Raw genomic sequence first — 27,039 nt, forward strand, 5'->3', positions numbered from 1 at the left:
CCTGGCAGTTGAGAGCCATGTCCAGGGTCCGACTTGTGTGGGCTTCGTTAGGCTTTCAACAGTTTCGTTGGCAAGTTTGGCACGGCCTACATCGACAAGATAATCTGGTCGCAGATGTAGGAGCACTTCTCGCCAACATCTCGCCAGGCCTGGCCTCACATGTTGCCAAACAAATGTCACCTCGGGGTGATCGAGCTGGAATTCCTGGGTCACATTGAAGGCGCTGACGGCCATCGATCCCTACCTTCCCAACTTGACTTGATCAAGGCAAAACCCACGCCACGCACCCGCAAGCAGTTACGTGCCTGCTGGGTCTCCTGAACTGGCTACGCTCATTCATTCCCGACTTTGCCAGTGTGACCAAGCTAATGATGGACATCTTGTCACCAAAGGAAAAGTTTCGGAGGACAAGTGAGATGGACCATGCTCTCCGGACGATAAAGCGCCTGTTCCTGAAGTGCCACACTCTGGCGCGACTCAAACAAGAGGTATTTATCTACTTGCAGACAGACACTAGTCAGGTTGGCATAGGGGTGGTGAGTAGTATAGGAATGACGGTACTAGATCAGGATGCAGGTAGTGGATTGAAGATTGTCGGTCCGCCATCTTGGATTTGTGACGTCACGACGGCAAAAATTCCTCAAAATTCCTCAAAAATGCCTCAAAATGACTCAAAATTTCCCGTTTTAAGAAAAAAATTCCCGTTTTCGAGGGAAAAATTCCCGTTTCGAGGGAAAATTTCCCGTTTTATTCCTTAAAAATCCCAGCGGCTGAAAATTCCTAAAACTGGCTTAAGCATCCTTAACTCAAGCCAACGTTAAGCCATTTATAGGATTATGACGTCACCGCTGCAGTTTCCGTTACGCCCGCCATCTTTAAATTTACTATCCAATTTTAATGAAATAGAAAATTTTTTAAAATTTATAAAAAAATTCAATTAATAAAATTTTAATAAAAAATATTTAAAAAACATACGTTAACGACACGGAGCTCGGAGTCCTCGGTTCGAACCCGGTGAGGGCGAAAAAAAATAAAAATGGCGACCGATCCTTCCACCACGGAAGTCACCTACAGACTAACCTACCACCACCAATAACAAGGTCAACTAGTATGATGTCATGTCCGCCATCTTGTCTTCGTCTGCTGGTAGCCATCATCATCTTGTTATCGTCGGCGAGAGTGCGCTGACGCCATGTTAGTTTAATTCTTATCCGCTAGAGTGCAGTAATCATTTATTATTGCTATGACACCCGCCATCTTGTCATTTGGCCGCCATCTTGGAATCGTGTAATTATTTAGCTAGAAATTCGGGAAAAATTCCAAAATTCATTAAATAAATCACTCATTAATTTACAGATTGATTCGATCAGTTTCAGTCCTTGGTTCGATACCCGATCGATGCAATAATGTTTAATTTGATGTAAAAAAATAATAATTTCATTATTCCATGTTCAACATTCTTAAAGAGACATTAAAACCTCTACTGTCATCATCATCCTATAAGCCATCAACACCAACATATTGGCAATTCATAATTTTAATGCTAGAGATTCGGGAAAAAGTTCAGAAATCATTAAATAAATTTCCAATCAATGTACTGATTAATTAGATCGACTTAGGTCCTTGGTATGATTCTGGACGATGAAAAAAAATAACAATTTAACATAATAGTGACAGGTTCGAGAAAAAAACAAAAACAACACAAGTTCTTTCACAAACATAATATTTATTACATAATATATATTCTACTACAGGATCACTTACGAAAGCCAGCAATCTTATAATCATTTAGTTCCGCAGCGGTGTGAAATGACTAATTCTTAGCTCCAATCGGTTTATACTAGACAGAGTCCAGCCAGAACCTTTACAGACATAGTCCACCTCTTCTTGACAGAGTTTCTGGATACCGTATTTAACAGTTTGCTTCACATCGTTAGAACTGTAAATTACTGCAGCCGATGTCTTGAATGCACACTTCTTCACTTTGTCATCGAACGGATATGGCTTTCCATATATACAGTCCAACCACAAGTTATATTTCAAAGGTCCGTTTGTTGCTACATCATCAGTAAGCTGATTATCTTCTGTCTGATATCGTCAAGAAAATTACAAATGTCCTTTGACTCACCGAACGTATTTAGATAATAGTAGTCTTTCAACGTTCCACGAAATGCAGACTGCGCCAAGTAGAAGCCATTATCGTTCACTTGTAATGCTCCGAACACAGTCTTAGGTTTAGTTCCATGTTCAGACGTCATAACAATCGGTTGCTGGGCATCTGTTTTTTTGGTTGTACGCTTTCGTGTCTCCAATCTAAAGCGAGGAGTCGAAATGTCGGCAGGTAGTTCAGCAGTAGGAGCACAGACTCCACCTTTACATTTTTTCGCATGATGTCGCAAACTGTCAGTTCGAGTAAACCATTTAAGGCACTCATCACATCGAAACTTCATGCGAGAAGGATTCTTCGTGCATTTGCTGCGCTCATGTCTTCGTGCATCATGGGAAAATGCGAACGACGTATCACAGTAGCTGCAAGGATACCGTGGTGATGAAGACGATCCTTTCAGACCCGATCCAGATACAGGCGTTGCAACAGTAGTACCATTTCCAGGCATTCTCTTATGCATATCGATGCATCGTTGTTGTGACGAAACCTTTACTTTCTGCCGCACAGCAGGACCTTTGCATGCCTTCATGTGCGTTTTCATATTATCTTTTCTGGCGAACTGCTTATGACATTTCTCACAAACAAACATTTTACGATATAGGTTCTTGACACATTCGCTCCTCTCGTGTCGCCGAGCATTGCTGTTGTTTGAGAAAATCTTGTCGCAGTAACAGCACCGATGTTCGCTAGTTGTCAAATCAGCATCCATTGAAGTCTCCATCGAGGTCGTATCGTCGATCGTCGTGGTTTCCTGCACATCCAGCTCAGTAGTCATTAAGCTATCTTCTGCTGGTGGTATCACATCTGTTGAAATCTCCTCCAATGTTGACGTCGTCGTCGTTGCCAACGAGATCTGCTCCACCATTGTCGTCGCTGACGTCAAGGTTCCCGTAGTCGATGGTACAACGTCCATCGAGTTCGGCGTTTAAGTCGATAAAGATGCCATCGAGTTCTCAAGAACAGGTAATTACGCGACTTATGCACCAGATGAAATAATCTAGGTGATCCTTACACCGTCGTCGACAGTAACAAACTAAGCGACCTGCTGTATAGGACTCGCTTATATACATGCACCGGATGGAATAATACGCTAGTCAAATCAAGAATCATTTTCAATTATACCGACAACGAAAAGGCAGCACATTTGGAAGCACCGACAAAGAAAAGGCAGCACCGCCAACGAAAAGGAAGCACATTTGGAAGCACCGACAAAGAAAAGGCAGCACCGCCAACGAAAAGGAAGCACATTTGGAAGCACCGACAACGAAAAGGCAGCACCGCCAAAAAAAAGATAGCACATTTGGAAGCACCGACAACGAAAAGGAAGCACCATCAACGAAAAGGCAGCACCGCCAACGAAAAGGAAGCACATTTGGAAGCACCGACAAAGAAAAGGCAGCACCGCCAACGAAAAGGAAGCACATTTGGAAGCACCGACAAATAAAAGGCAGCACCGCCAACGAAAAGGAAGCACATTTGGAAGCACCGACAACGAAAAGGCAGCACCATCGACGAAAAGGAAGCACATTAATTTGTCATTGACTCCAATATTCATTGGCTCCAATATTCATTGGCTCCAATATTCATTGACTCCAATATCCATGAGCTCCAATATCAATTGGCTCGAATTGCTCCAAAAGGTTCCATCAGCCTTTTGGCTCCAACAGTCTTTTGGCTCCGATAGTCATTGGCTCCAATAGTCATTGGCTCCAATATTCATTGGCTCCAATAATCATTGACTGCAATATTCATTGGTTCCAATATTCATTGGCTCCAATATTCATTGGCTCCAATATTCAATGGCTCCAATATTCATTGACTCCAATATTCATTGGCTCCATCAGTCATTGTCAACTACAGTCTTTTGGTCCCAAAAGTCTTTTGGCTCCAAATATATTAGGCTTGAATTCTTCGAGTCTAAGAGACTATGAGACCACATGGCTACGAGACTAAAATGATCTAGCTGGTTACGAGTTATACATGGCTTGCGAGGCTACAGAGCTACGAAGTTTCTAGTACACAGGTTTACATGACTGCGAGGATACAGGACTGCAAGTCTGTAAGAGTACTTGACTACGAAGGTACTCGTCTACATGACTCCAGTTACCGCATCTGTCTTCGACGGAATTTTCTCTTTTGCTCCAACTGCTCAATCAGCATTATGTTATAAGATTACAAAGCCTCTTGCTTACGTAGCTTCAAGTCTACGAGCCTCCAATGCCTCATGACTACTAGACTACGAGCCATGAGGTTACGAGTCTATGCGATTGCGAGTCTTCTAGGTTACGTGATCGCGAGGCTATAGGACTACGAAGCTTCCAGAACGCATGGTTACGAGACTGCGAGGCTACAATTCTACGAGGTCCCAAGACATCCCGGCTACGTGACTACGAGCCATGAGGTTACGAGACTACGTGACTACGAATCTTCAAGTTTACGAGACTGCGAGGCTACAGAGCTACGAAGCCTCTAGTACACAGGTTTACGTGACTGCGAGGATACAGGACTACCAGTCTGCATGAGTACTTGACTACGAAGCTACTCGTCTACAAGGCTACAATTACAGCATCTGTTTTCGTCAGAATTTTATCTTTTGCTCCAACTGCACCGCCAGCATTATGTTATAAGATTACAAGGCCGCTTGCTTACGTAGCTTCAAGTCTACGAGGATACTTGGATACGTAGCTTCAATTCTACGAGGTCCTAAGACTTCATGACTACGCGACTTCGAGCCATGAGGTTACGAGATTACGTGACTACGAATCTTCATGTTTACGAGACTGCGAGGCTACAGAGCTACGAAGCCTCTAGAAAACGAGTTTACGTGACTGCGTGGATACAGGAATACAAGTCTGCATGAGTTCTTGACTACGAAGCTACTCGTCTACAAGGCTCCAATTGACACATCTGTCTTCGATGGAATTTTCTCTTTTGCTACATCTACACCATCAGCATTATGTTATAAGATTAAAAAGCTACTTGCTTACATAGCTACAAGTCTACGAGGCTCCAATACATCATGACTACGAGACTACTAGCCATGAGGTTACGAGACTATGCGATTGCAAGTCTTCAAGGTTACATCATCGCGAAGCTATAGGACTACGAAGCTTCCAGAACGCATGGTTACGAGAATGCATGACTAATTGGCCGCATGGCAACGAAAGTTTATATCTCTAACTGACTACAATAGCACTATTCAGTGGTGAGAGTTAATTTATTTCATGCAAAGGTACTTGCTGCAAGCAGTTCCGCTTTTTCAACATCAGATGACGTCACGTTTTGCTTGCAGGTAAAATAATATTTATTTTATGCGGGATGCGGGTTGTTCACTATCGATCGCATAAGAAGAATGGCATCGATAGTCTTCAAGGAGAAGGAAGTACGTCCTTCCTGCTAGTGCTTCTCAGATTTCTCACGGTCCGCCATCTTGTATTGCGACGTCACGGCTGTCATCTTGGATGGGTGTGACTTTGACCTTTGACCGAAACCGCAGGAATGATCGCAAGCACACGGATTAACCATCAAAATATTGATAAGAATAATCAGGAGCACACGGAGAAAACCATCATAATATTGGCAAGAATAATCAGGAGCACACGGAGAAAAACGACACATGTTTTCTTTGATATCATAAAATTACAGAAAAAAATATTTAAAAATAAAAATAAATTAATAAAAAAATTTAAAATAAAAACAAAACAGGTAGTCCTGTATCCTCGCAGTCACGTAAACCTGTGTACTAGAGGCTTCGTAGCTCTGTAGCCTCGCAGTCTCGTAAACTTGAAGATTCGTAGTCACGTAGTCTCGTAACCTCATGGCTCGTAGTCACGTAGCCAGGATGTCTTGGGACCTCGTAGAATTGTAGCCTCGCAGTCTCGTAAACATGCGTTCTGGAAGCTTCGTAGTCCTATAGCCTCGCGATCACGTAACCTAGAAGACTCGCAATCGCATAGACTCGTAACCTCATGACTCGTAGTCTAGTAGTCATGAGGCATTGGAGGCTCGTAGACTTGAAGCTACGTAAGCAAGAGGCTTTGTAATCTTATAACATAATGCTGATTGAGCAGTTGGAGCAAAAGAGAAAATTCCGTCGAAGACAGATGCGGTAACTGGAGTCATGTAGACGAGTACCTTCGTAGTCAAGTACTCTTACAGACTTGCAGTCCTGTATCCTCGCAGTCATGTAAACCTGTGTACTAGAAACTTCGTAGCTCTGTAGCCTCGCAAGCCATGTATAACTCGTAACCAGCTAGATCATTTTAGACTCGTAGCCATGTGGTCTCATAGTCTCTTAGACTCGAAGAATTCAAGCCTAATATATTTGGAGCCAAAAGACTTTTGGGACCAAAAGACTGTAGTTGACAATGACTGATGGAGCCAATGAATATTGGAGTCAATGAATATTGGAGCCATTGAATATTGGAGCCAATGAATATTGGAGCCAATGAATATTGGAACCAATGAATATTGCAGTCAATGATTATTGGAGCCAATGAATATTGGAGCCAATGACTATTGGAGCCAATGACTATCGGAGCCAAAAGACTGTTGGAGCCAAAAGGCTGATGGAACCTTTTGGAGCAATTCGAGCCAATTGATATTGGAGCTCATGGATATTGGAGTCAATGAATATTGGAGCCAATGAATATTGGAGCCAATGAATATTGGAGTCAATGACAAATTAATGTGCTTCCTTTTCGTCGATGGTGCTTTCAAATGTGCTTCCTTTTCGTTGTCGGTGCTTCCAAATGTGCTGCCTTTTCGTTGATGGTCCTTCTATTTTTAAATGTTGTTTTGACTCTAGTATAATTGAAAATGATTCTTGATTTGACTAGCGTATTATTCCATCCGGTGCATGTATATAAGCGAGTCCTATACAGCAGGTCGCTTAGTTTGTTACTGTCGACGACGGTGTAAGGATCACCTAGATTATTTCATCTGGTGCATAAGTCGCGTAATTACCTGTTCTTGAGAACTCGATGGCATCTTTATCGACTTAAACGCCGAACTCGATGGACGTTGTACCATCGACTACGGGAACCTTGACGTCAGCGACGACAATGGTGGAGCAGATCTCGTTGGCAACGACGACGACGTCAACATTGGAGGAGATTTCAACAGATGTGATACCACCAGCAGAAGATAGCTTAATGACTACTGAGCTGGATGTGCAGGAAACCACGACGATCGACGATACGACCTCGATGGAGACTTCAATGGATGCTGATTTGACAACTAGCGAACATCGGTGCTGTTACTGCGACAAGATTTTCTCAAACAACAGCAATGCTCGGCGACACGAGAGGAGCGAATGTGTCAAGAACCTATATCGTAAAATGTTTGTTTGTGAGAAATGTCATAAGCAGTTCGCCAGAAAAGATAATATGAAAACGCACATGAAGGCATGCAAAGGTCCTGCTGTGCGGCAGAAAGTAAAGGTTTCGTCACAACAACGATGCATCGATATGCATAAGAGAATGCCTGGAAATGGTACTACTGTTGCAACGCCTGTATCTGGATCGGGTCTGAAAGGATCGTCTTCATCACCACGGTATCCTTGCAGCTACTGTGATACGTCGTTCGCATTTTCCCATGATGCACGAAGACATGAGCGCAGCAAATGCACGAAGAATCCTTCTCGCATGAAGTTTCGATGTGATGAGTGCCTTAAATGGTTTACTCGAACTGACAGTTTGCGACATCATGCGAAAAAATGTAAAGGTGGAGTCTGTGCTCCTACTGCTGAACTACCTGCCGACATTTCGACTCCTCGCTTTAGATTGGAGACACGAAAGCGTACAACCAAAAAAACAGATGCCCAGCAACCGATTGTTATGACGTCTGAACATGGAACTAAACCTAAGACTGTGTTCGGAGCATTACAAGTGAACGATAATGGCTTCTACTTGGCGCAGTCTGCATTTCGTGGAACGTTGAAAGACTACTATTATCTAAATACGTTCGGTGAGTCAAAGGACATTTGTAATTTTCTTGACGATATCAGACAGAAGATAATCAGCTTACTGATGATGTAGCAACAAACGGACCTTTGAAATATAACTTGTGGTTGGACTGTATATATGGAAAGCCATATCCGTTCGATGACAAAGTGAAGAAGTGTGCATTCAAGACATCGGCTGCAGTAATTTACAGTTCTAACGATGTGAAGCAAACTGTTAAATACGGTATCCAGAAACTCTGTCAAGAAGAGGTGGACTATGTCTGTAAAGGTTCTGGCTGGACTCTGTCTAGTATAAACCGATTGGAGCTAAGAATTAGTCATTTCACACCGCTGCGGAACTAAATGATTATAAGATTGCTGGCTTTCGTAAGTGATCCTGTAGTAGAATATATATTATGTAATAAATATTATGTTTGTGAAAGAACTTGTGTTGTTTTTGTTTTTTTCTCGAACCTGTCACTATTATGTTAAATTGTTATTTTTTTTCATCGTCCAGAATCATACCAAGGACCTAAGTCGATCTAATTAATCAGTACATTGATTGGAAATTTATTTAATGATTTCTGAACTTTTTCCCGAATCTCTAGCATTAAAATTATGAATTGCCAATATGTTGGTGTTGATGGCTTATAGGATGATGATGACAGTAGAGGTTTTAATGTCTCTTTAAGAATGTTGAACATGGAATAATGAAATTATTATTTTTTTACATCAAATTAAACATTATTGCATCGATCGGGTATCGAACCAAGGACTGAAACTGATCGAATCAATCTGTAAATTAATGAGTGAATTATTTAATGAATTTTGGAATTTTTCCCGAATTTCTAGCTAAATAATTACACGATTCCAAGATGGCGGCCAAATGACAAGATGGCGGGTGTCATAGCAATAATAAATGATTACTGCACTCTAGCGGATAAGAATTAAACTAACATGGCGTCAGCGCACTCTCGCCGACGATAACAAGATGATGATGGCTACCAGCAGACGAAGACAAGATGGCGGACATGACATCATACTAGTTGACCTTGTTATTGGTGGTGGTAGGTTAGTCTGTAGGTGACTTCCGTGGTGGAAGGATCGGTCGCCATTTTTATTTTTTTTCGCCCTCACCGGGTTCGAACCGAGGACTCCGAGCTCCGTGTCGTTAACGTATGTTTTTTAAATATTTTTTATTAAAATTTTATTAATTGAATTTTTTTATAAATTTTAAAAAATTTTCTATTTCATTAAAATTGGATAGTAAATTTAAAGATGGCGGGCGTAACGGAAACTGCAGCGGTGACGTCATAATCCTATAAATGGCTTAACGTTGGCTTGAGTTAAGGATGCTTAAGCCAGTTTTAGGAATTTTCAGCCGCTGGTATTTTTAAGGAATAAAACGGGAAATTTTCCCTCGAAACGGGAATTTTTCCCTCGAAAACGGGAATTTTTTTCTTAAAACGGGAAATTTTGAGTCATTTTGAGGCATTTTTGAGGAATTTTGAGGAATTTTTGCCGTCGTGACGTCACAAATCCAAGATGGCGGACCGACAATCTTCAATCCACTACCTGCATCCTGATCTAGTACCGTCATTCCTATACTACTGTGGTGCTTTACCATTTGGGAGAGAATGGCTGGGTGGTGGAATACGCTAGTGCCAATGAAGCGTCAGGATCGCCGCTTCATTCGAAATCCGCGCGTCAGCGCGGGCGTTGTCACGTCGTCCCCTCCTTCCTTCCCCCTCCTAGTGTGTGCTTGCTTGCTCCTCGCCTCCCCTCCTCCGGTCGGCGCATGTGCTCTGTACCGAACCTATGCCTTATAAATGGCTGTAAAGCCTTAATTCGGTCTTGTTTGTCTTGTCTCGTCTAGTTTGTCTGGTCTCGTCTTAGTCTCTTTCGAGAGCTCGAGTAGCTTTGTAATCCAGCATTTAGTCAGTTAGGCTTAAATTTGTACGACGTACGCGAGCGACTTCGGGGGAAAGAAAATGTAAGTTTGGAGTGAGGCGGTGGCCCTTGCCATAATGTAAGCTTTTGTAAATTGTTGTCTGTTTTGTTTAAATTCCCTTTCGATCGCCACCTAGAAAATTATGTTTGGATTTAATTGAATAATTTAACTTCACTTTGTTTGTAACTGTTCTCCCCTGAGACATCGACGTACGTAAAATGTAACATAATTGATACTTATGTTTTAAAAATGTAACTTACGTCTCTAACGCATGTAACACGCTTTATGTAGTAGGTTTTCCCTACATAACGACTTTGTTGTAATTTTGCTGTTTTCAATGTGTCTACCTTGTGACGCCCCCTTTTGATGGCCCGTAATGGGACCGCGCCATGTTTCGCGCAATGTTTCGCCCGCGTAACTTGTAAAACTAGACTGTTTTTTTTTGTGGCCTTGATAATGGCTCGTTCACTTGAAATTTTGCTGTGTGTATAATTACTTTAATTGATTTTGAATATTTTGTGGACCATATTGGTTGTTTTTAATTAATAAATCAATTTTTTTGGCCTAATTAAAATACGTAATTAATGTTGAATACTGTTGTTGTGTAACAAATACCATTCCTCAATCCTTGCCATGCTATGGCCTCCCACCCCGCCTCTATGCTTATAGGCATTTCACCGAGTTTAGAGCTGCCAAGCGCACGTACCATGTGAACAAGCAAGAGTGCCTCGCGGTGGTGTGGGTTGTACCGAGGTACCAGCACCATCTAGAGGGCCAGCTATTCACGTTGCGGACCAAAAACCAGTCCATGAAGTGGCTGGACTCAGTGCAGAGCCTTAAGTCAAAATTCACCCACTGGGCTCTGACTCTGTAGAATTTCCACTTTCATGTGTAGCATGTATCCGGATGCGAGAAACAACTGGCAAACGAGCTGTCCAGCCACCTGGATACTGAGACCACATACCAAGAAGAGAGTAGCTGGAATTCCTTGCCAGGGAGCCGACCCGGCAATGCTGTAAACCACCACCCAACACACCCAAACCGGTGTGCCCGACACCTTTACTGATTAAATCAGGGTCGTCCATGGGGGAGCTGATTTATTGCCTCTTAGAAAGGCAGCCCTTCAGGATATTTCTGGCATTGGTTTGTTTGTACAGTGACTAGAAGGGCAGCGCATACAATTTCTGAAAACATGTTTACTTTAAGTGTTTAATAATCCTGAAAACTTGCCCCTTGGAAGGGCAGCCCATCAGGATTTTTCTGACAGTAGTGTTTTTGAAAGGTTGTCTGAATTGTTGCGTCTTGGATGGGCAGCCCTTCAGTATTTTTCTGACAGTGGTTAGTTTGTAAAGTGACTGGAAGGGCAGCCCTTCCAGTATCTTAAAATGTGTCTATTTTCGTAATTGTATAATCCTGAATGGTTGCCCCTTGGAAGGGCAGCCCATCAGGATATTTTTAACAGTAGTGTTTATGAAAGGTTGTCTGAATTGTTGCCTCTTGGAATGGCAGCCCATCAGGATTTTTCTGACAGTGGTGTTTTTGAAAGGTTGTCTGAATTGTTGCCCCTTGGAAGAGCAGCCCTTTAGGATTTTTCTGACAGTAGTGTTTTTAAAAGGTTGTCTGAATTGTTGCCCCTTGGATGGGCAGCCCTTCAGGATTTGTTTGACAGTGGTTAGTTTAGGTTAGGTCAGGTAAGGTTAGGTTAGGTTAGGTTAGGTTAGGTTAGGTTAGGTCACTTTACAAACTAACCACTGTCAGAAATCTTGAAGGGCTGCCCATCCAAAGGGCAACAATTCAGACAACCTTTCAAAAAACACCACTGCCAGAAAAATCCTGAAGGGTTGCCCTTCCAAGAGGCAACAATTCAGAAAACCTTTCAAAAACACCAATGTCAGAAAAATCCTGATGGGCTCCCTTCCAAGGGGCAACAATTCAGACAACCTTTCAAAAACACCACTGTTAAAGATATGCTGATGGGCTGCCCTTCCAAGGGGCAACAATTCAGGATTATAAAATTACGAAAATAGACACATTTTAATATACTGGAAGGGATGCCCTTCCAGTCGCTTTACAAACTAACCACTTTCAGAAAAATACTGAAGGGCTGCCCATCCAAGGGGCAACAATTCAGACAACCTTTCAAAAACACTACTGTCAGAAAAATCCTGATGGGCTGCCCTTCCAAGGGGCAAGTTTTCAGGATTATTTAAACACTTAAAGAAACATGTTTTCAGAAATTGTATGGGCTGCCCTTCCAGTCGCTGTACAAACAAACCATTGCCAGAAAAATCCTGAAGGGCTGCCCTTCCAAGGGGCAGCATTTCAGTCGCCCCTCGTCCATCAGGTGCAACGAACCTACACGGCATCATGTGATATCTTGGCAAACAGCGGGGCACAACCCTAGTCCCATCATAGGAGTCTGGAGGGGGTGTTGTATACCAGGGCCCCAGTGGACTTGGCAGTCTGGTGCATACACATGCCCGAAGCTGCCCGACAGTCTGTATTTCAGTTATCCATGATCATGACCTCGCCTGCAACCTGGGAGCAGAGCCCATTCAGAAGGAACTCCACCGAACCTTCTACTGGCCTGGAGTGGCATGGGATGTGAGAGAGTATGTGCGCAATTGCCAAATATGTCTACAGAGGAAGGCTCGCCAGTCCGATGGGATCGAGCAACAGCGCCCCCATCGACTATGTGAGCTCTTCCATATGGTGGTACGTACTAGACATCATGTGACCTTACCCACACATTTTGCGGGGTAAGTGGTTCTTTGTAGTCATAACATACATTTTTACCAGATGAGTACAAGCGTTTACTGTTTCCAATGTCCGGCCGAAGAACGATAGCTGCGCTTCTGGACAGTGAAATTTTTCCCTACTACCAGTTTACGCAGGTCCTTATTACAGACAATGGCAGCCAATTCGGGGGGAGACATAAGAGGGTGGATTGTCGCCCATGGGACACTACCCATCATTCCAGCTCCACCTACTACCACCCACTAGCCAAATCTACAGAGCAGAGGAATCAGGAGGTAAAGTTGTAGCTCAGTCTCCATCTGAGGAAGACCATTCTAAGTTGTAATTGTACTGCCTCCACCACTGGACCAACATAGTCATTGAACATTCACTGGCCGAGCTACTGCAGGGGCAAAACTAGGCCCCTTCTTGGTAGTGTGGGTAGTGGCCAACCGCACAGAAAACCAGCTAGGAGAAGAAATATGCCCATCAACAAAGGCCATTCTGGGTAAAGCCTGTCAACAGCAGGAGCAGTCCCTACAGAACAATACCCCACAAACCATCCGCCCACAGAATCCTATCGAGCCCGGGCAGTGGGTATATGTGCGACAGCACCACCTATCTGCGGGCGCCCAGAATTTGTGTGCCGGTCTGGTGCCAAACTGGTCAGAGCCACGACAAGTTCTCTGGCACACTGGGCCGACCTCACATGTGGTGCGCACGCCCAGTGGCTGGCTGGCCAGAATATACAGGGACGACTTGTGCTTGATGGCAAGCGATTCAGAGCCCACAGGCCCGACAGTTCCAGTATCAACCACTAGGGTCCCCGCACTCGAACCCAACCCGACCACCCCGAAAATGATCTCTCCTCGAATAATCGATCTCTCAACTCGTACACACGACAATGGGGAGGGGATGAAAGACACTACAGAGACCCCGTTCCGAGGCTTGGACATGGAGGCTGAGCCGCAAGGAACCCTGATCCCGAGTGCCGAACCCTTACCATTCTCAGTCACAGTGGAGGAGCCCGACTCGGGAGAGGTTGGAGTCGGACCTGTACGAGGCTTCTAGACCGTACTCGCAGTTGATGTATGCTCTAATTTCTCAGTGACCATAACAGAACCGAGCTCAGATGGGGAGGACACAGAGGCAAGGGAATGCCACCCACACCGCGGGTGGAAGGCTGAGACCCTGTTTTACTGCCCCAGTGGTCAGGCAGTCGTAGCAAGTGACCAACCGACGCTAACGACAAATGAATGGACTAGCAGGGTAGAGACTGTCTCCCGAGACACTCACATGCCCGGGAAATATCTCTAGAGTCGCCACCTGATGACATGGCCATGGTGGCAGCAGTCGGAAATAATATAAACCCAACAAGAAAAAAATTTCACAACTTTTTAATGTTTCCATGTATGGAAACATTCCCCAGCTCTTACTGACAATTGGCACTAATCTCTCACTGGTGAGTATTTGCACCCTTCCTATCTCACCACATTGTCAAAGGCTGTGGTATAAACATATGTTTGGCCAACAGAGAAATTTTCTTCGGCCTGATTTTAGGTTTAGATTTCTTGGGGAAAAACAGACAGTGTACTTGAAGTGTTTAACTATTAGTTGCATTTTATTTTTTCCCCAGCTGTGAAAAGTTTATTTACTCTTGTAGCCGCTTCGTCAGTGGTCTTGGCTAGTTCCGTCAGCAACACCAAGACTAACAATGCTAAGGCTATAGCGAACTTAATGCAATCTTATCCAAACATTATCACTAAACATTTGGACAAATATGATCTGTTCCTTAAAAAAAAAAATATTTGAAAGAGGGGACCCCAGTATACAATATTTAAGCTGCAAGACATGACATCAATAATATGTTGAAAGAGGGAGTCATCAAGCCGCCTGTTTCTGGCTATTGCATCCCCACATTTATAGTTCTTATAAAACTAACTTAATAGAATTAAGGCTTGTGTGTAATCTCCAGCTCCTAATCATAAGATTCTGTACGTTTTTCTCCCCTCTCTCGGAAACAGGAAAGTTGTAGATTTCAATGCCTGTTTTTATCACTGTCTGAAGCACTATTGCTGCCGCAAGTATCAATCTATACTCCATAAGGTCAGTTTCAGTTTAATTGCATTCTGATGGGTGTCCATAGCAGTAGTAGTCTAGTCAGGGGCGCAACAACAAGTGGGGGGGGGGGGGGGGGCAAGGGTATTTTGCCCCCCTCTGAAACCTTGAAGTGGGGGCAAACGGGGGCCAAGAAAGTGCTATGTAATCAATTTTTAGATAATAAAACTGCTTAAATAGCACCATTTTCCACCTTGAAATACAAATTTTCCCGGGGGAGGGCCCCCGGACCCCCCACTGCAATAGGGGGGATCGATGATTCTTTAAAAAAAGGAATATTGCCCCCCCCCCCCCCCTTCGGAAATTTAGTTGTTGCGCCCCTGAGTCTAGTCTAGAGTAAAGTGCTTGATCATGTGTGCTCAGTGATGGTATTTAAGATTATATTATTGTGTACAGTACCGAGTTTATTATTCATCATTTGTGTGAAGTGTTAACATGGCTTAAGGCCACTGGACATACCATGAATCCTGATAAAATTTACCTGTGGAATAAAAATCATGTGAAATTCCTAGGCTTTGCCCATTCGCAGGGTAAACTTTTGTTGGATCTGGATAAAATTTCCTCCATAGTGTTCAGTATTTCCTTTGCCTACTAGGGTTTTAGGCAAGGTCCATGCCCAACAGTGCTCACATTTATTCTCCCTTATATCTCCTGTGCAAAAATAACTTGGAGTTTGCATAGGGCAAGGATTAAGAATAAGCCTCCGTTTCCCTGAATTGACTGTTGTATTCCCTTTCGGTTTTATTCCTGCTGGTTTTTGACATAAAAAAACATTCAGGTAAATGTTCTGCAACACTGTGAAGATGGTGTGTTAAGACCTTTTATCTTTGCAGCTAAAATACTTTCGGACTCGAAACATCACCTAGGAACATATGAAAATGAAGCATTATCTAGCTTGTTCGGCGTCAATAAATTTGAGTCATACTTGGACTGTAAGGTTTTGAGTTGTATACTGGCAACCTGGCACTGAGTTGGCGTTTTAACTGCACTCACCAATTGGGGAAATTAGATAGGCAAAGTTTCAAAATCCGCCATGTTAAGGGTAGTGTGAATGTGGTAACGGACTCACCTTGCCTGCTATTTCACCCAGATGTGGTTGACATGCCACTGTCCGATTCCTCCCCCCTCTCAACTCCTCAGTTTGTGTTGCCACAGTCGAACAGCCAGCCCGCTTTGACCTCAGCACCTATTTTTCACATTGGTCCTGTTTTGAGTCCTCTGCCCACCGCTGATCTACCTTGCTGTTGACTCTTGAGAACCACTGTTGGTGAAGTGATGTCTTCCTGTCTGTCCAGGATATATGTGCGAGTCGATGCCTGTCTGTTCTCCTAGTTGAGGTTGTATGGCTGGTCAGGTGATCAGCTCGAGAGATGGTATCGTGCTTGTGGCCAAGGGCTTGATTCTGAAATGCACTAGTCTCGTCTTGGCGTGACTCCCGCTCACAACAATCCGTCTTCCGCCAGCACAGTATTCTCAAATGTAGAAAAAAAAAAAAAACATGGTTAAGGCAACATTAAGACTCCCGCCTAATCGTTCCAAATGCACCAAACTTGCACTGTTCTGACTCCCGCTCACGACTACCTGCTTTCCGACAATATCCGTATTCTCAATTTACAAAAACATGGGTAGGCAACATCAAGACTCCCGCCTATTTGTCGTAGCCTCCGAGCACTGTCGACTACTTGGCGGCACCACTAGTGTTGAATGCTGAGATGCTGAGAAATAGTATTATTATTTTCTGCTATACCCACGAGCCGAAGCTATCAAGATGGCTGACTCGCGCATGTGGCAGCATGCACACGCGTTTCTGGGCATCTAGAAACATACCAAAAATATTGTTGTGTCAAATGAATATATTTTGATAAATTAAATAATTGTAATATGAAATAAACAAAACTTTAAGAATTAGTGATTAAACTAGTTTCATTACATTTATAAAGCAACATCTCAAGTTTGTAGGTTATGTGTGCCTGTAGCACAACAGTAAAGTGAATGGTGCCAATGAATGAAACATGAAGGCCAATACATGTTTTAGACCATGTCATTACAATTCATTTTTTAATTTCATATATAGGTACTTACTTATTACATTTTATACAGTTTATGTTATGCAAAATGTTATTATTAACAGTATTAATTTATTTGCTCTAATTCCTTTTAATACATAGGTATTTCTGTACATTTGTTGTCTTATTTCATACTAGTTAGGCCTACAGAAATTTTAAGTATCGATTTAAAAATAAACAATAAAAACAAAAGTAATTAAAAAAATTATTTATGTATATTAAATTTGTAACGGAAAGAAATTTACAAGGAAGTTAATGTACGTATATTTAAACAAACTATTGATAGAAATGCGAGGTGGATTACCTTAACTTAGAATTTTAGTTTGTGATAACTTCACTTATCTTTAAATTTGCTTGTTTCTAGGTTCTTACTTTAAAAAAAATTGTTTTTTTACAATTACCTACTCAAAAAGGTTAATAACTAATAAGTCATACAACACATCACTAAACTAACACCAAATAACCTATTAAAAAGGCATGACTCATTGTTAATTTTAACTATTACGAATAACACATTAATTAATGTGAATGTAGGCTATTCCTATAAATTAAATGCATGTTCTTTTAGGATAAGGTACATATCAAAGGTTTCCTAAACTAAATAAAACATTAACACTCTGATATTACTTAAAATAATAAATTAGCTCATCCAGAAGGCAAAATTAATTTTATATTGTCCAGAGATGGATATAACTTTTTTCAATTGATGACACATCAATTATACACATTATTTTTTTCAAGTGAAGTCTAGAAGAAAATTATGAAGAAAAAAATTGGTTGTCTGTAAAGTCGGTTTACGGACGATAGTTTAATGTGACGTCTTAACAAAACATTGATGAAATGATTGCATACTTTTATGAATAAAATTGAATCATTTTTATTGAATTATCACTATTTTTATGGATACAAAGAAGGAGTGAAATGAAATCTACAATTTAATTGATAAATTTATTTTTATTTGCATTCATTAATTCAAATATGTTTATTACTTTATCAAGAAGATTATTTTAACTATAACTTTTATACATGTTTGCTATTTAACTTCAAGATCATCGAGAATGTTTTACGCTTTTTCGCAATTACACATTTAACAACGAAGTTTGTTCATCGTGAAATGAAACGTAGAATTTAATAAAAATTGCCCTTGCAGTTAATAAAATAAGTATTAGTAAGTATAGAAAGAATTTCGGCTTTAATCTCCAACCCAGACGCTCGTGGTGCACTGGGGCCGAGATTAAAATTTGTCGAGAATATTTTACGTTTTTATGTCTTCCAGTGCTCAAAATGATATGCAATTGTGGCCCCGGACACAAAATTTTATTTATAATTCATTAATAATGTCCCTCGCGATAAACAAAGGAAAATATGTATTAACGAGTGCCTGGTTGCCGAGGAAGCAGGTAGATAGCGCGATTCGTTTGGTTCGCGTCCGTCACCGTAGATGACTGCACCGTAGGGGAATAATATTATTTCGTTTTTATAATACGATTTTATAACAAATACACATCCCAAATACACCAAACTTATTTATAATGTGTTACAATATTTTTTAAAACATTGTACAAAAGATCCCGGGTATAATTTGAATTATTATGTGCAAATGTAAAACACCATTGTTCGTACAAAAACGTATTTGAAAATTCAACATTACTTTTAAATAACCGTACTGATTGTGCTGAAAATCGGTGGACGATCGTTAAATTACATAACATTAATAATTCAAACGACGAAAACATGATTGAAAAGTCAAATCGATGGTTGTTTCAATCAAGTGGAAGAGAGATGCGGCGCAAGCGTATAATGAGTGTAATGGGACACATTGTAGTGGGACAATGTGCGTTACGGGACACTTTTTCATACGTGCAGCCAGCGTTCGATTTATTAGACGTTGTCACGTCAAAAAAATCAATTCCATTATTTACATTCTTTTAGAATCAATGACTTCCAATTTTTGTGTATTTTCAGTATTTGGTTACATTTACAGCAATTTCTATTCAGATATACAGCCACTATAGTAAAACATTAAATTTACCAAGGAAAAAAAATCTTAATTGATCAATATGTTTTCTTACTTCAGCTTTGGTTGCACAGTACTTCCTTGTGTAAGTAAACTTATTATTGTTGTGTCAAATGTGTGGTTTTATGTAAAAAATAAAAGTTTTAACAATCTTTATCCTTGTTCAACTCTATTAGTGGTTCATCAATGAGTGAAATGTTGCAGAGCACAGTTCAGCAGCAATGTCTTTACAGTTTTAAGAACAGGAAGCTAAAAGAAAACCCTACTAAATAAAATATTTTGGAATTTAAGCTAATTAGATTTTTATTTCACAAATTAACTCTTCTGTGTTATACCATCTATGCAAAAATTAATTACACAATTCAAAAAAAGTATAACAATAGGAATTACCAACCATATTTCATACGCACAGTTTACAGAATAATATTTGTATTTAAATACTTTTTGTGACATATCGACCAGCAGACACACTTTGGGATGCGATTAAGCCTGCCTTACACAATGTTTAATTTCTGCCATATTGTCTTGAGATTCCCATAGGTATAAAAGCATGACAGTTTGTATGTCAGTAGAGAATAATGAATTTGGTTCTTCACACACACGATTCATAATGTGCCAACAGGAAAACAGCCTCAATAGTTGTCGACCAAAGCAGCCACGTATATGAGTAGAAATAAACACATCGCTATAATCTGACCAAATACTGAAAGGACATGAACATTTCAGCAGTAGAATCTAAAATAATGTAACCTGGGAATGGATGTGTTATTTTTTCTTCTATACCTAATTTGCCTAAAATGCAACAAAGGTGTCTTAATATACTGCACACAGAAAAAAATTTTCTGTGTAACTTTTAATTAAAAAAATTAATTTTTCCTGCTATACTGTTGTGAACACCCACTAATATTAAGTAAACTAGAATATAATGGAAATGGGGTCTGATTTAATGTTTGATTTTTATAATATAACTAAAAAATTACAATGAGGTAACTCACAGCAAAAATTTCCTCATTTAACTTTACAAGTTTAAATACTACTATTTTTTTTTAAATTTTATTAGTTATTAAAACTCATTAAACAACAACAAAAAAATTTGAAAAAAAAAATTAAAAATTGTAAAATTATTTACCAACTGCGACAAGGAAAAAGCACATATTTTTAAGTAATAATAATGCCCATCATGAAATAACTGAACTAACAACAGACTTAGTTATGAATTAAAAGTTGTTAAGGCTATTAAATAGAGAAAAAAATTAATAAATAATTTTTGCTTTAAGTACAATTTGTATATGTAAAAAAGGTTTTCTTTTTGGTGATGCGATTTGAACCCAATAAAAAATTACTACATATGGTTCGAAGGAGCACACTTTGCCAGTACACTATCAAAGCACAATATTAATCGCATTGAGATTGTGAGTAATCAATGTAGTAATGCCAAATTTCTAACGCATTTCTAAAGTTCTGATTACTCCTTTATATGAAATTTTAAGTTTACAATTTGTATTTGAGAATAGTTTTGCTACCAAAAGTTTTCATTTGGCACACCATTATGAATGGTTTGGCCCCCAATGTTTATGAATTGGGCGATATATAGGTTATGCTGCAACATATCGGTCCGCCATGTTGACGACTTCGGTTAGGTGATAGCAATGACGGGTTCTCCCGCCTGTGGGTCGATTGTGGTATTCTCAAATACTAAAGACAGACCACAGCCTCGAGTTCAGCCACAGCTTGTCGCTCATGACAACATTCGTCAATTTCCAAGCTACTGTGCACGAGGCTACAATCATTGGCCACAAGAATTAACTGGTCAAACTGCACGCACTGTCATTAATGGGCATAGCCTAGCAACTGGAGAGCTTGTAAATTGACGCTCTGGTTGTAGAGAGCGCCTGTGGCTTGTCGCTAGTATTAGAGAATACCACGACATGCCCCGCAGGCGGGAAACCAGACAACACTCATGCCTACCACCTACTCGCAGTGTGCATTTCAGAATCGAGCCCCTGACCACGCTCTACCTGGGTGATGTTCGGTGCATGGTCGCCGAGCTGCCGATGGCCTGGTCTCGCTTTTGCTGTAGTTGACGTGGCGCCCTGTTGCCCAGATAACCAGCAGCACTAGGCCACAGAGTATATAAGTGAACCAGAGACGAAATAGAGGCGCGGTCTCTTTGATCTTGGCGAACTCGACAGTAGACAGTCGAAAAGTTGGCCGCCATGTTTGTGGCGTGTGCGCTGCTCATAAACACATGTTGAATGCTATGTTTTCCTGAAGTATGGATCATTATTCCGTAAAATTTCTACTCGACACATAATTATATTAAATTTGCCATTAAGGTTTAATGCGTGGACCATTCATAATGAATGCATTCAGTTACGATTCATGCGTAGATTGGCTAGTGGTGAAGTATTATGAGACGGTAATTTTTTGTTGTGTTAGAGCGTTTTTAATTGACGAGCCTATTTGTCCATGTGTGACGGCGTGTTTGCATAGGCAACTTACGAAATATTTTATTTGCGTGAAATCAGAGGTTATACAGCACACATCCATGACCATATCTGCATACAAGAAAAAATAGTGGGAAGAACTATATCAAATTTGTCGCATTTGATCCTTCAGAAATATTTAAAAATATATATATATAAAAAACACAAATGACGTGCACACTAATCATTCCTTTCTTTTGGTACGTACCTAAGTGAGTAAAGCATAGGACAGTAGGTAGTCAACCTGTTGCAATAAATTCAAATTATATAGTAAATATCAGGAATAGCTTCTCGTGCTAAAGTCTTGAAAAAAAATCCCTGTTTTTACTAAAGAACTAACTTAATCTCATTTGGGTGAAAGTTCCGTATTGCGTATCCAAGTTAACCCTGTGGTCCTGATGGTACGATTCTGATGGCACGGTCTTGTACAGCTGACCCTGTGGTACATGATGCTTATTTTTTTTAGCAGTGGGAGAGACATGTAGCGCTGAGGCGTAGCGCGAAACCTGATGTAATTTATCTTACAAATAATTTATTTTTTATATCAGCTTTTGCGTTGTAAAATGTGTCGGCGCTACGCTAATCCCCACTGCTAAAAAAAAAGCATCATGTACCACAGGTTCAGTTGTACAGGATCATGCCATCAGGATCATGCCATAAGGATCAAAGGTATATCTGGATATACGTGGATACGCAATACGGAACATTTACCCTCATTTTTTAAGTATGATAAGGTTATATTACATTGGGATAAGGTTTATTAGGTTACAATTATGTTTGGTTAGGTTTACCTTAGGTTAGGTAACAACTGATTACGTTTCATGTTAATGAAATCATTACTCAACACCATATCTACCCACATGAAAAAAGTACATATAAATGAAAATTTTAGCCCATCACTTATGTTTTAAAGCACTCTGATGGTTTTACTTGAACACTTATAGGTCTATAAGCAGCTATTTTATTTTAACATGCTAGGCCAATTTTAATCGCGATAATTCCTATACCTATTCGTTTACTGCATAAGTTAACAAACCCACATTACACTCTAAAATATTACTGATAATTAAGATAACAAATAGAAAAAGAAAAGTAACAGCCACATTTTGCAAGTTGTGGAATCAACATTGCAGAACAGGTACTAGGTTGACACGTTATTTTTACTTACAGTATTTAATCTATAGGAAATCTGAAGAAGCTTCTTTTTTCAGGTTGACCACTGTTGTTTGAACAGTTTGGTGCCGAGCACCAAGTGGCTCCAAAACGTTTACGAAACTCATTCATTTTCATAAAACTGATCTCTGCAGCATCCCAAAGTTTAAAACGCTATACCAAAGACAGAATTATACTTGCCACAAAAATGGCAGCTAGCCTACGATGTGTCAACACGGCGAGTTCGGGTGTGCACAGCTGATTTCGCCTCTGGTTCTTATCTCCACTGTGACTAGGCTGCAGTGAGAGTAGCCATGCCGCGTGAATAGCTAAATTAATGTTGAGCAGAGTTTTTGCTAGACTTTTTACTGGAGCTGTTGCTGTTCATCAGCATTCCTCCTACAAGAGTTACAGAGGTGTTTTTCTGTGGAATACCTGGAACTACATGAAGTAGAAGATTCTCCAATTTTTCTCTCTTCAATTTATCTTCTTGGACTGGCAGTGCAGAACTGTGGCCTAGACATTTTTTCCTCCTCAGCGAAGAAACAGTTAGGGCAGGGCACCAAAGATTTGAAGACTTAAAAATGCGTCATCGGCGGTGCATTGGCATGCTCCTTCTATTTTCTCTCCTCTTTCTTAAAACCTTTTTTACATCTCGCTCCATCTCAGCCTTTTACCCACCATCCTCTGGTTTTCTCTAAGGAGGCACATGCATGGCTGGGGTGCCTTTATTGGATAAATAGGGCTGTAGCCACTGGTATTGCTTTATTGCTGTTTAGATTGTCCAGTGCTTCAGCATGTTTGTGAAGGTGAATAATGGCAGAATTTTGTTCATAGTTAGTTGGATGTGTACTGTATGCAATGGCCATACCAGATAATGCAACTTTTTAGTATTCAGTAACTTCTTGTCTAAGTTACCTTCTTTCAGCCAGCCACCTGCAAAATTTATTTGGCTTTACTATTAGGTTGCACTTTTCCTCAGGTCAATTTAGTATGTTTGTAAATTTTGCAATGATTAGCTTTTACACATCTCCTGCGAGACACTTCAATTTGGTGAGTTATGGTTTTACTCCTCTTGTTCCAAGGAATAACATTCTGGTTATTTACCCTATTTCGAATGCAATATATTTCCTCTGGAGTGTGGATTTTGCAATTAAATTGTTCTGCTGTGATTTTGCACTCACTGAAGCCTCCACTTTGTAGTATTACACTCAGCAGTTAGAATGATGCTATATATTCTTAAGGATTGTACTTTATATTTAGCTGTTTGATCTTAATTATTGTTGTATCAACTCACTCTGGTGTTTTATCTCGTTCCTATTGTGCTCTTCGCAGGACATTGAACCTATTGGGATCATTCTTTGATCACTGTAAATTATCAGTTCTGCCTTGCAGCACCACACAACAGCAAAAAAGATCTCCTACATTTTGTATTAAACCCTCACAATACAGCAATACAGACGCAACACCAGTGGGCATGGAAGAGCCTAGCAAGTTGTCAAACATCTTTAAATTAATATTTAGGAAGAATAATACTGCTGATATTACTCAGTAATTGAACACAAAAATCTAAACCATTACAAACACAAAAAAAAATTTCTATAGCATTTAACTCCCTTATAATGTTCTAAATATTACAACTGAAACAATTTTAGGTAAAAGGTCATTAATAACACATAATAAACACTATCTTGCATTTGTATTTTTACATCGACACAAGCGTGGAAAAAATTAAAAGTATAAATGCATGTTAGTCGAGCAGAAACACATTAAAACAGCAGTATAACTTTCAAATAAAGATAAACGCAAAAAAGAGGCGGGGTCTAGCGGGAAGTGACGTTGCAGTAGGGCATCTCGTGACCCTGACTGCAGGTGCCAACCTCGGAGAAATTCATGGCCAGCACCACGACCCCGGTGACTACCACAAACACACCGAACACTGCGAGGCTGAGCGCAGGCACCTTCACCTGAGACAGTAGCGGGCCCGTCTCCAGGCGCAGGTAGCTCACAGCAGGCAGCACGTACGCCAGTGGCACTGCTGCTAGCACGCCCTGCATCACCACCACACACCACTCATATCAGTACACTCCAGTCGCTGGTAGCTCACGGCAGGCAGCATGTACGCCAGTGGCACTGCTGCTAGCACGCCCTGCATCACCACGACACACCACTCATATCAGTACACTCCAGTCGCTGGTAGCTCACAGCAGGCAGCACGTACGCCAGTGGCACTGCTGCTAGCACGCCCTGCATCACCACCACACACCACTCATATCAGTACACTCCAGCCACTGGTAGCTCTCAGCAGGCAGCACGTACGCCAGTGGCACTGCTGCTAGCACGCCCTGCATCACCACCACACACCACTCATATCAGTACACTCCAGCCGCTGGTAGCTCTCAGCAGGCAGCACGTACGCCAGTGGCACTGCTGCTAGCACGCCCTGCATCACCACAACACACCACTCATATCAGTACACTCCAGCCACTGGTAGCTCACGGCAGGCAGCACGTACGCCAGTGGCACTGCTGCTAGCACGCCCTGCATCACCACCACACACCACTCATATCAGTACACTCCAGACGCAGGTAGCTCACAGCAGGCAGCACGTACGCCAGTGGCACTGCTGCTAGTACGCCCTGCATCACCACCACGAACCACTCATATCAGTACACTCCAGATGCAGGTAGCTCACGGCAGGCAGCACGTACGCCAGTGGCACTGCTGCTAGCACGCCCTGCATCACCACCACACACCACTCATATCAGTACACTCCAGACGCAGGTAGCTCAACGCAGGCAGCACGTACGCCAGTGGCACTGCTGCTAGCACGCCCTGCATCACCACCACACACCACTCATATCAGTACACTCCAGACGCAGGTAGCTCACAGCAGGCAGCACGTACGCCAGTGGCACTGCTGCTAGCACACCCTGCATCACCACCACACACCACTCATATCAGTACACTCCAGTCGCTGGTAGCTCACAGCAGGCAGCACGTACGCCAGTGGCACTGCTGCTAGCACGCCCTGCATCACCACCACACACCACTCATATCAGTACACTCCAGTCGCTGGTAGCTCAACGCAAGCAGCACGTACGCCAGTGGCACTGCTGCTAGCACGCCCTGCATCACCACCACACACCACTCATATCAGTACACTCCAGACGCAGGTAGCTCACAGCAGGCAGCACGTACGCCAGTGGCACTGCTGCTAGCACGCCCTGCATCACCACCACACACCACTCATATCAGTACACTCCAGCCGCTGGTAGCTCACGGCAGGCAGCACGTACGCCAGGGGCACTGCTGCTAGCATGCCCTGTATCACCACCACAACCACTCATATCAGTACACTCCAGTCGCTGGTAGCTCAACGCAGGCAGCACATACGCCAGTGGCACTGCTGCTAGCACTCCCTGCATCACCACCACACACCACTCATATCAGTACACTCCAGATGCAGGTAGCTCACAGCAGGCAGCACGTACGCCAGTGGCACTGCTGCTAGCACGCCCTGCATCACCACCACACACCCCTCATATCAGTACACTCCAGACGCAGGTAGCTTACGGCACTGCTGCTAGCATGCCCTGCACACCCACCCGAGGAACAGACCTGTCGTTTCTGCCAGCATACGGGCGATGGGGCATGGAGCTGGGATGGAATGAACTGGTGGGGAAAACAGGAGTACCCCCAGAACCCTCCAGGTCACAGCAAGGTCTGCCACGTTTCACAATTGCTTAAAATCCGTGATCAGCCTTGCCGGGAATTGAACCCGGATCGTCTTGGTGGGTGGCTAGTATCCTGTCGTGCCTCTACTTGGGTGGTTAATTTTTGAAATTAAAAAATTAAATACTATATGAATATACTTCACATTTGCATAAGACAAATGTTTATGCAAATTGCTGCAATTTTATGCAAATTGCTGCAATTTTTTTAGATAAAATTGTGAATTTTTTTTAAAAATTGAATATGCATAGTTGTAAATATGATACTTTGATTTCAAAAATTGCAAAGAAACAATAAAGATGACTAATTATTCCAACTGTTGTGTTAGTTTTTATGTATTTTATCTTGTGGTTAAAAAACACGCAACATCACCAGATAATATGCTTTTAAACTAAAATGAGCGATTGCAAGCAGCCAGATTTTGAAGGTTACAATCAATTGTTCAGTCAATATTTTGAGTTATTTACGCATAGGTTTGATTAAGACTAATAACAGTTGTGAGAGAAATGTTTCTTCTGTACCCATGATTCTATGGATATTTAATCTCATTTTATGTACATGTAGTTTGATTACATGTTTAAGATTTTTGTTATGTTTATAAATAATTGCAACTAAAGTATCAAATTTCTAAAATTTAAATAATCATGTAGTTGATCATTAATGTTCA

The 27,039-nt window shown here is 41.5% G+C and overlaps 1 protein-coding gene across 5 annotated transcripts in view; it reads right to left on the reverse strand.

Moving 5' to 3' along the window:
• Positions 1-24,319: 24,319 nt before the first annotated feature.
• The window catches only part of LOC134527335 (putative sodium-coupled neutral amino acid transporter 11), a 126,505-nt gene continuing 123,785 nt past the window's right edge, over positions 24,320-27,039 (reverse strand). For 2 of the 5 annotated variants that reach the window (XM_063359916.1, XM_063359915.1), the window contains one exon: positions 24,320-24,688. In XM_063359916.1, the coding sequence (XP_063215986.1) occupies positions 24,461-24,688 (228 nt within the window). In that variant the 3' untranslated portion in view covers positions 24,320-24,460. The other 3 variants (XM_063359919.1, XM_063359917.1, XM_063359918.1) reach the window with 3 other exon arrangements.

This window comes from Bacillus rossius, chromosome 1, assembly GCF_032445375.1.
Source record: "Bacillus rossius redtenbacheri isolate Brsri chromosome 1, Brsri_v3, whole genome shotgun sequence".
In the NCBI taxonomy this organism is placed as follows: domain Eukaryota; kingdom Metazoa; phylum Arthropoda; class Insecta; order Phasmatodea; family Bacillidae; genus Bacillus; species Bacillus rossius.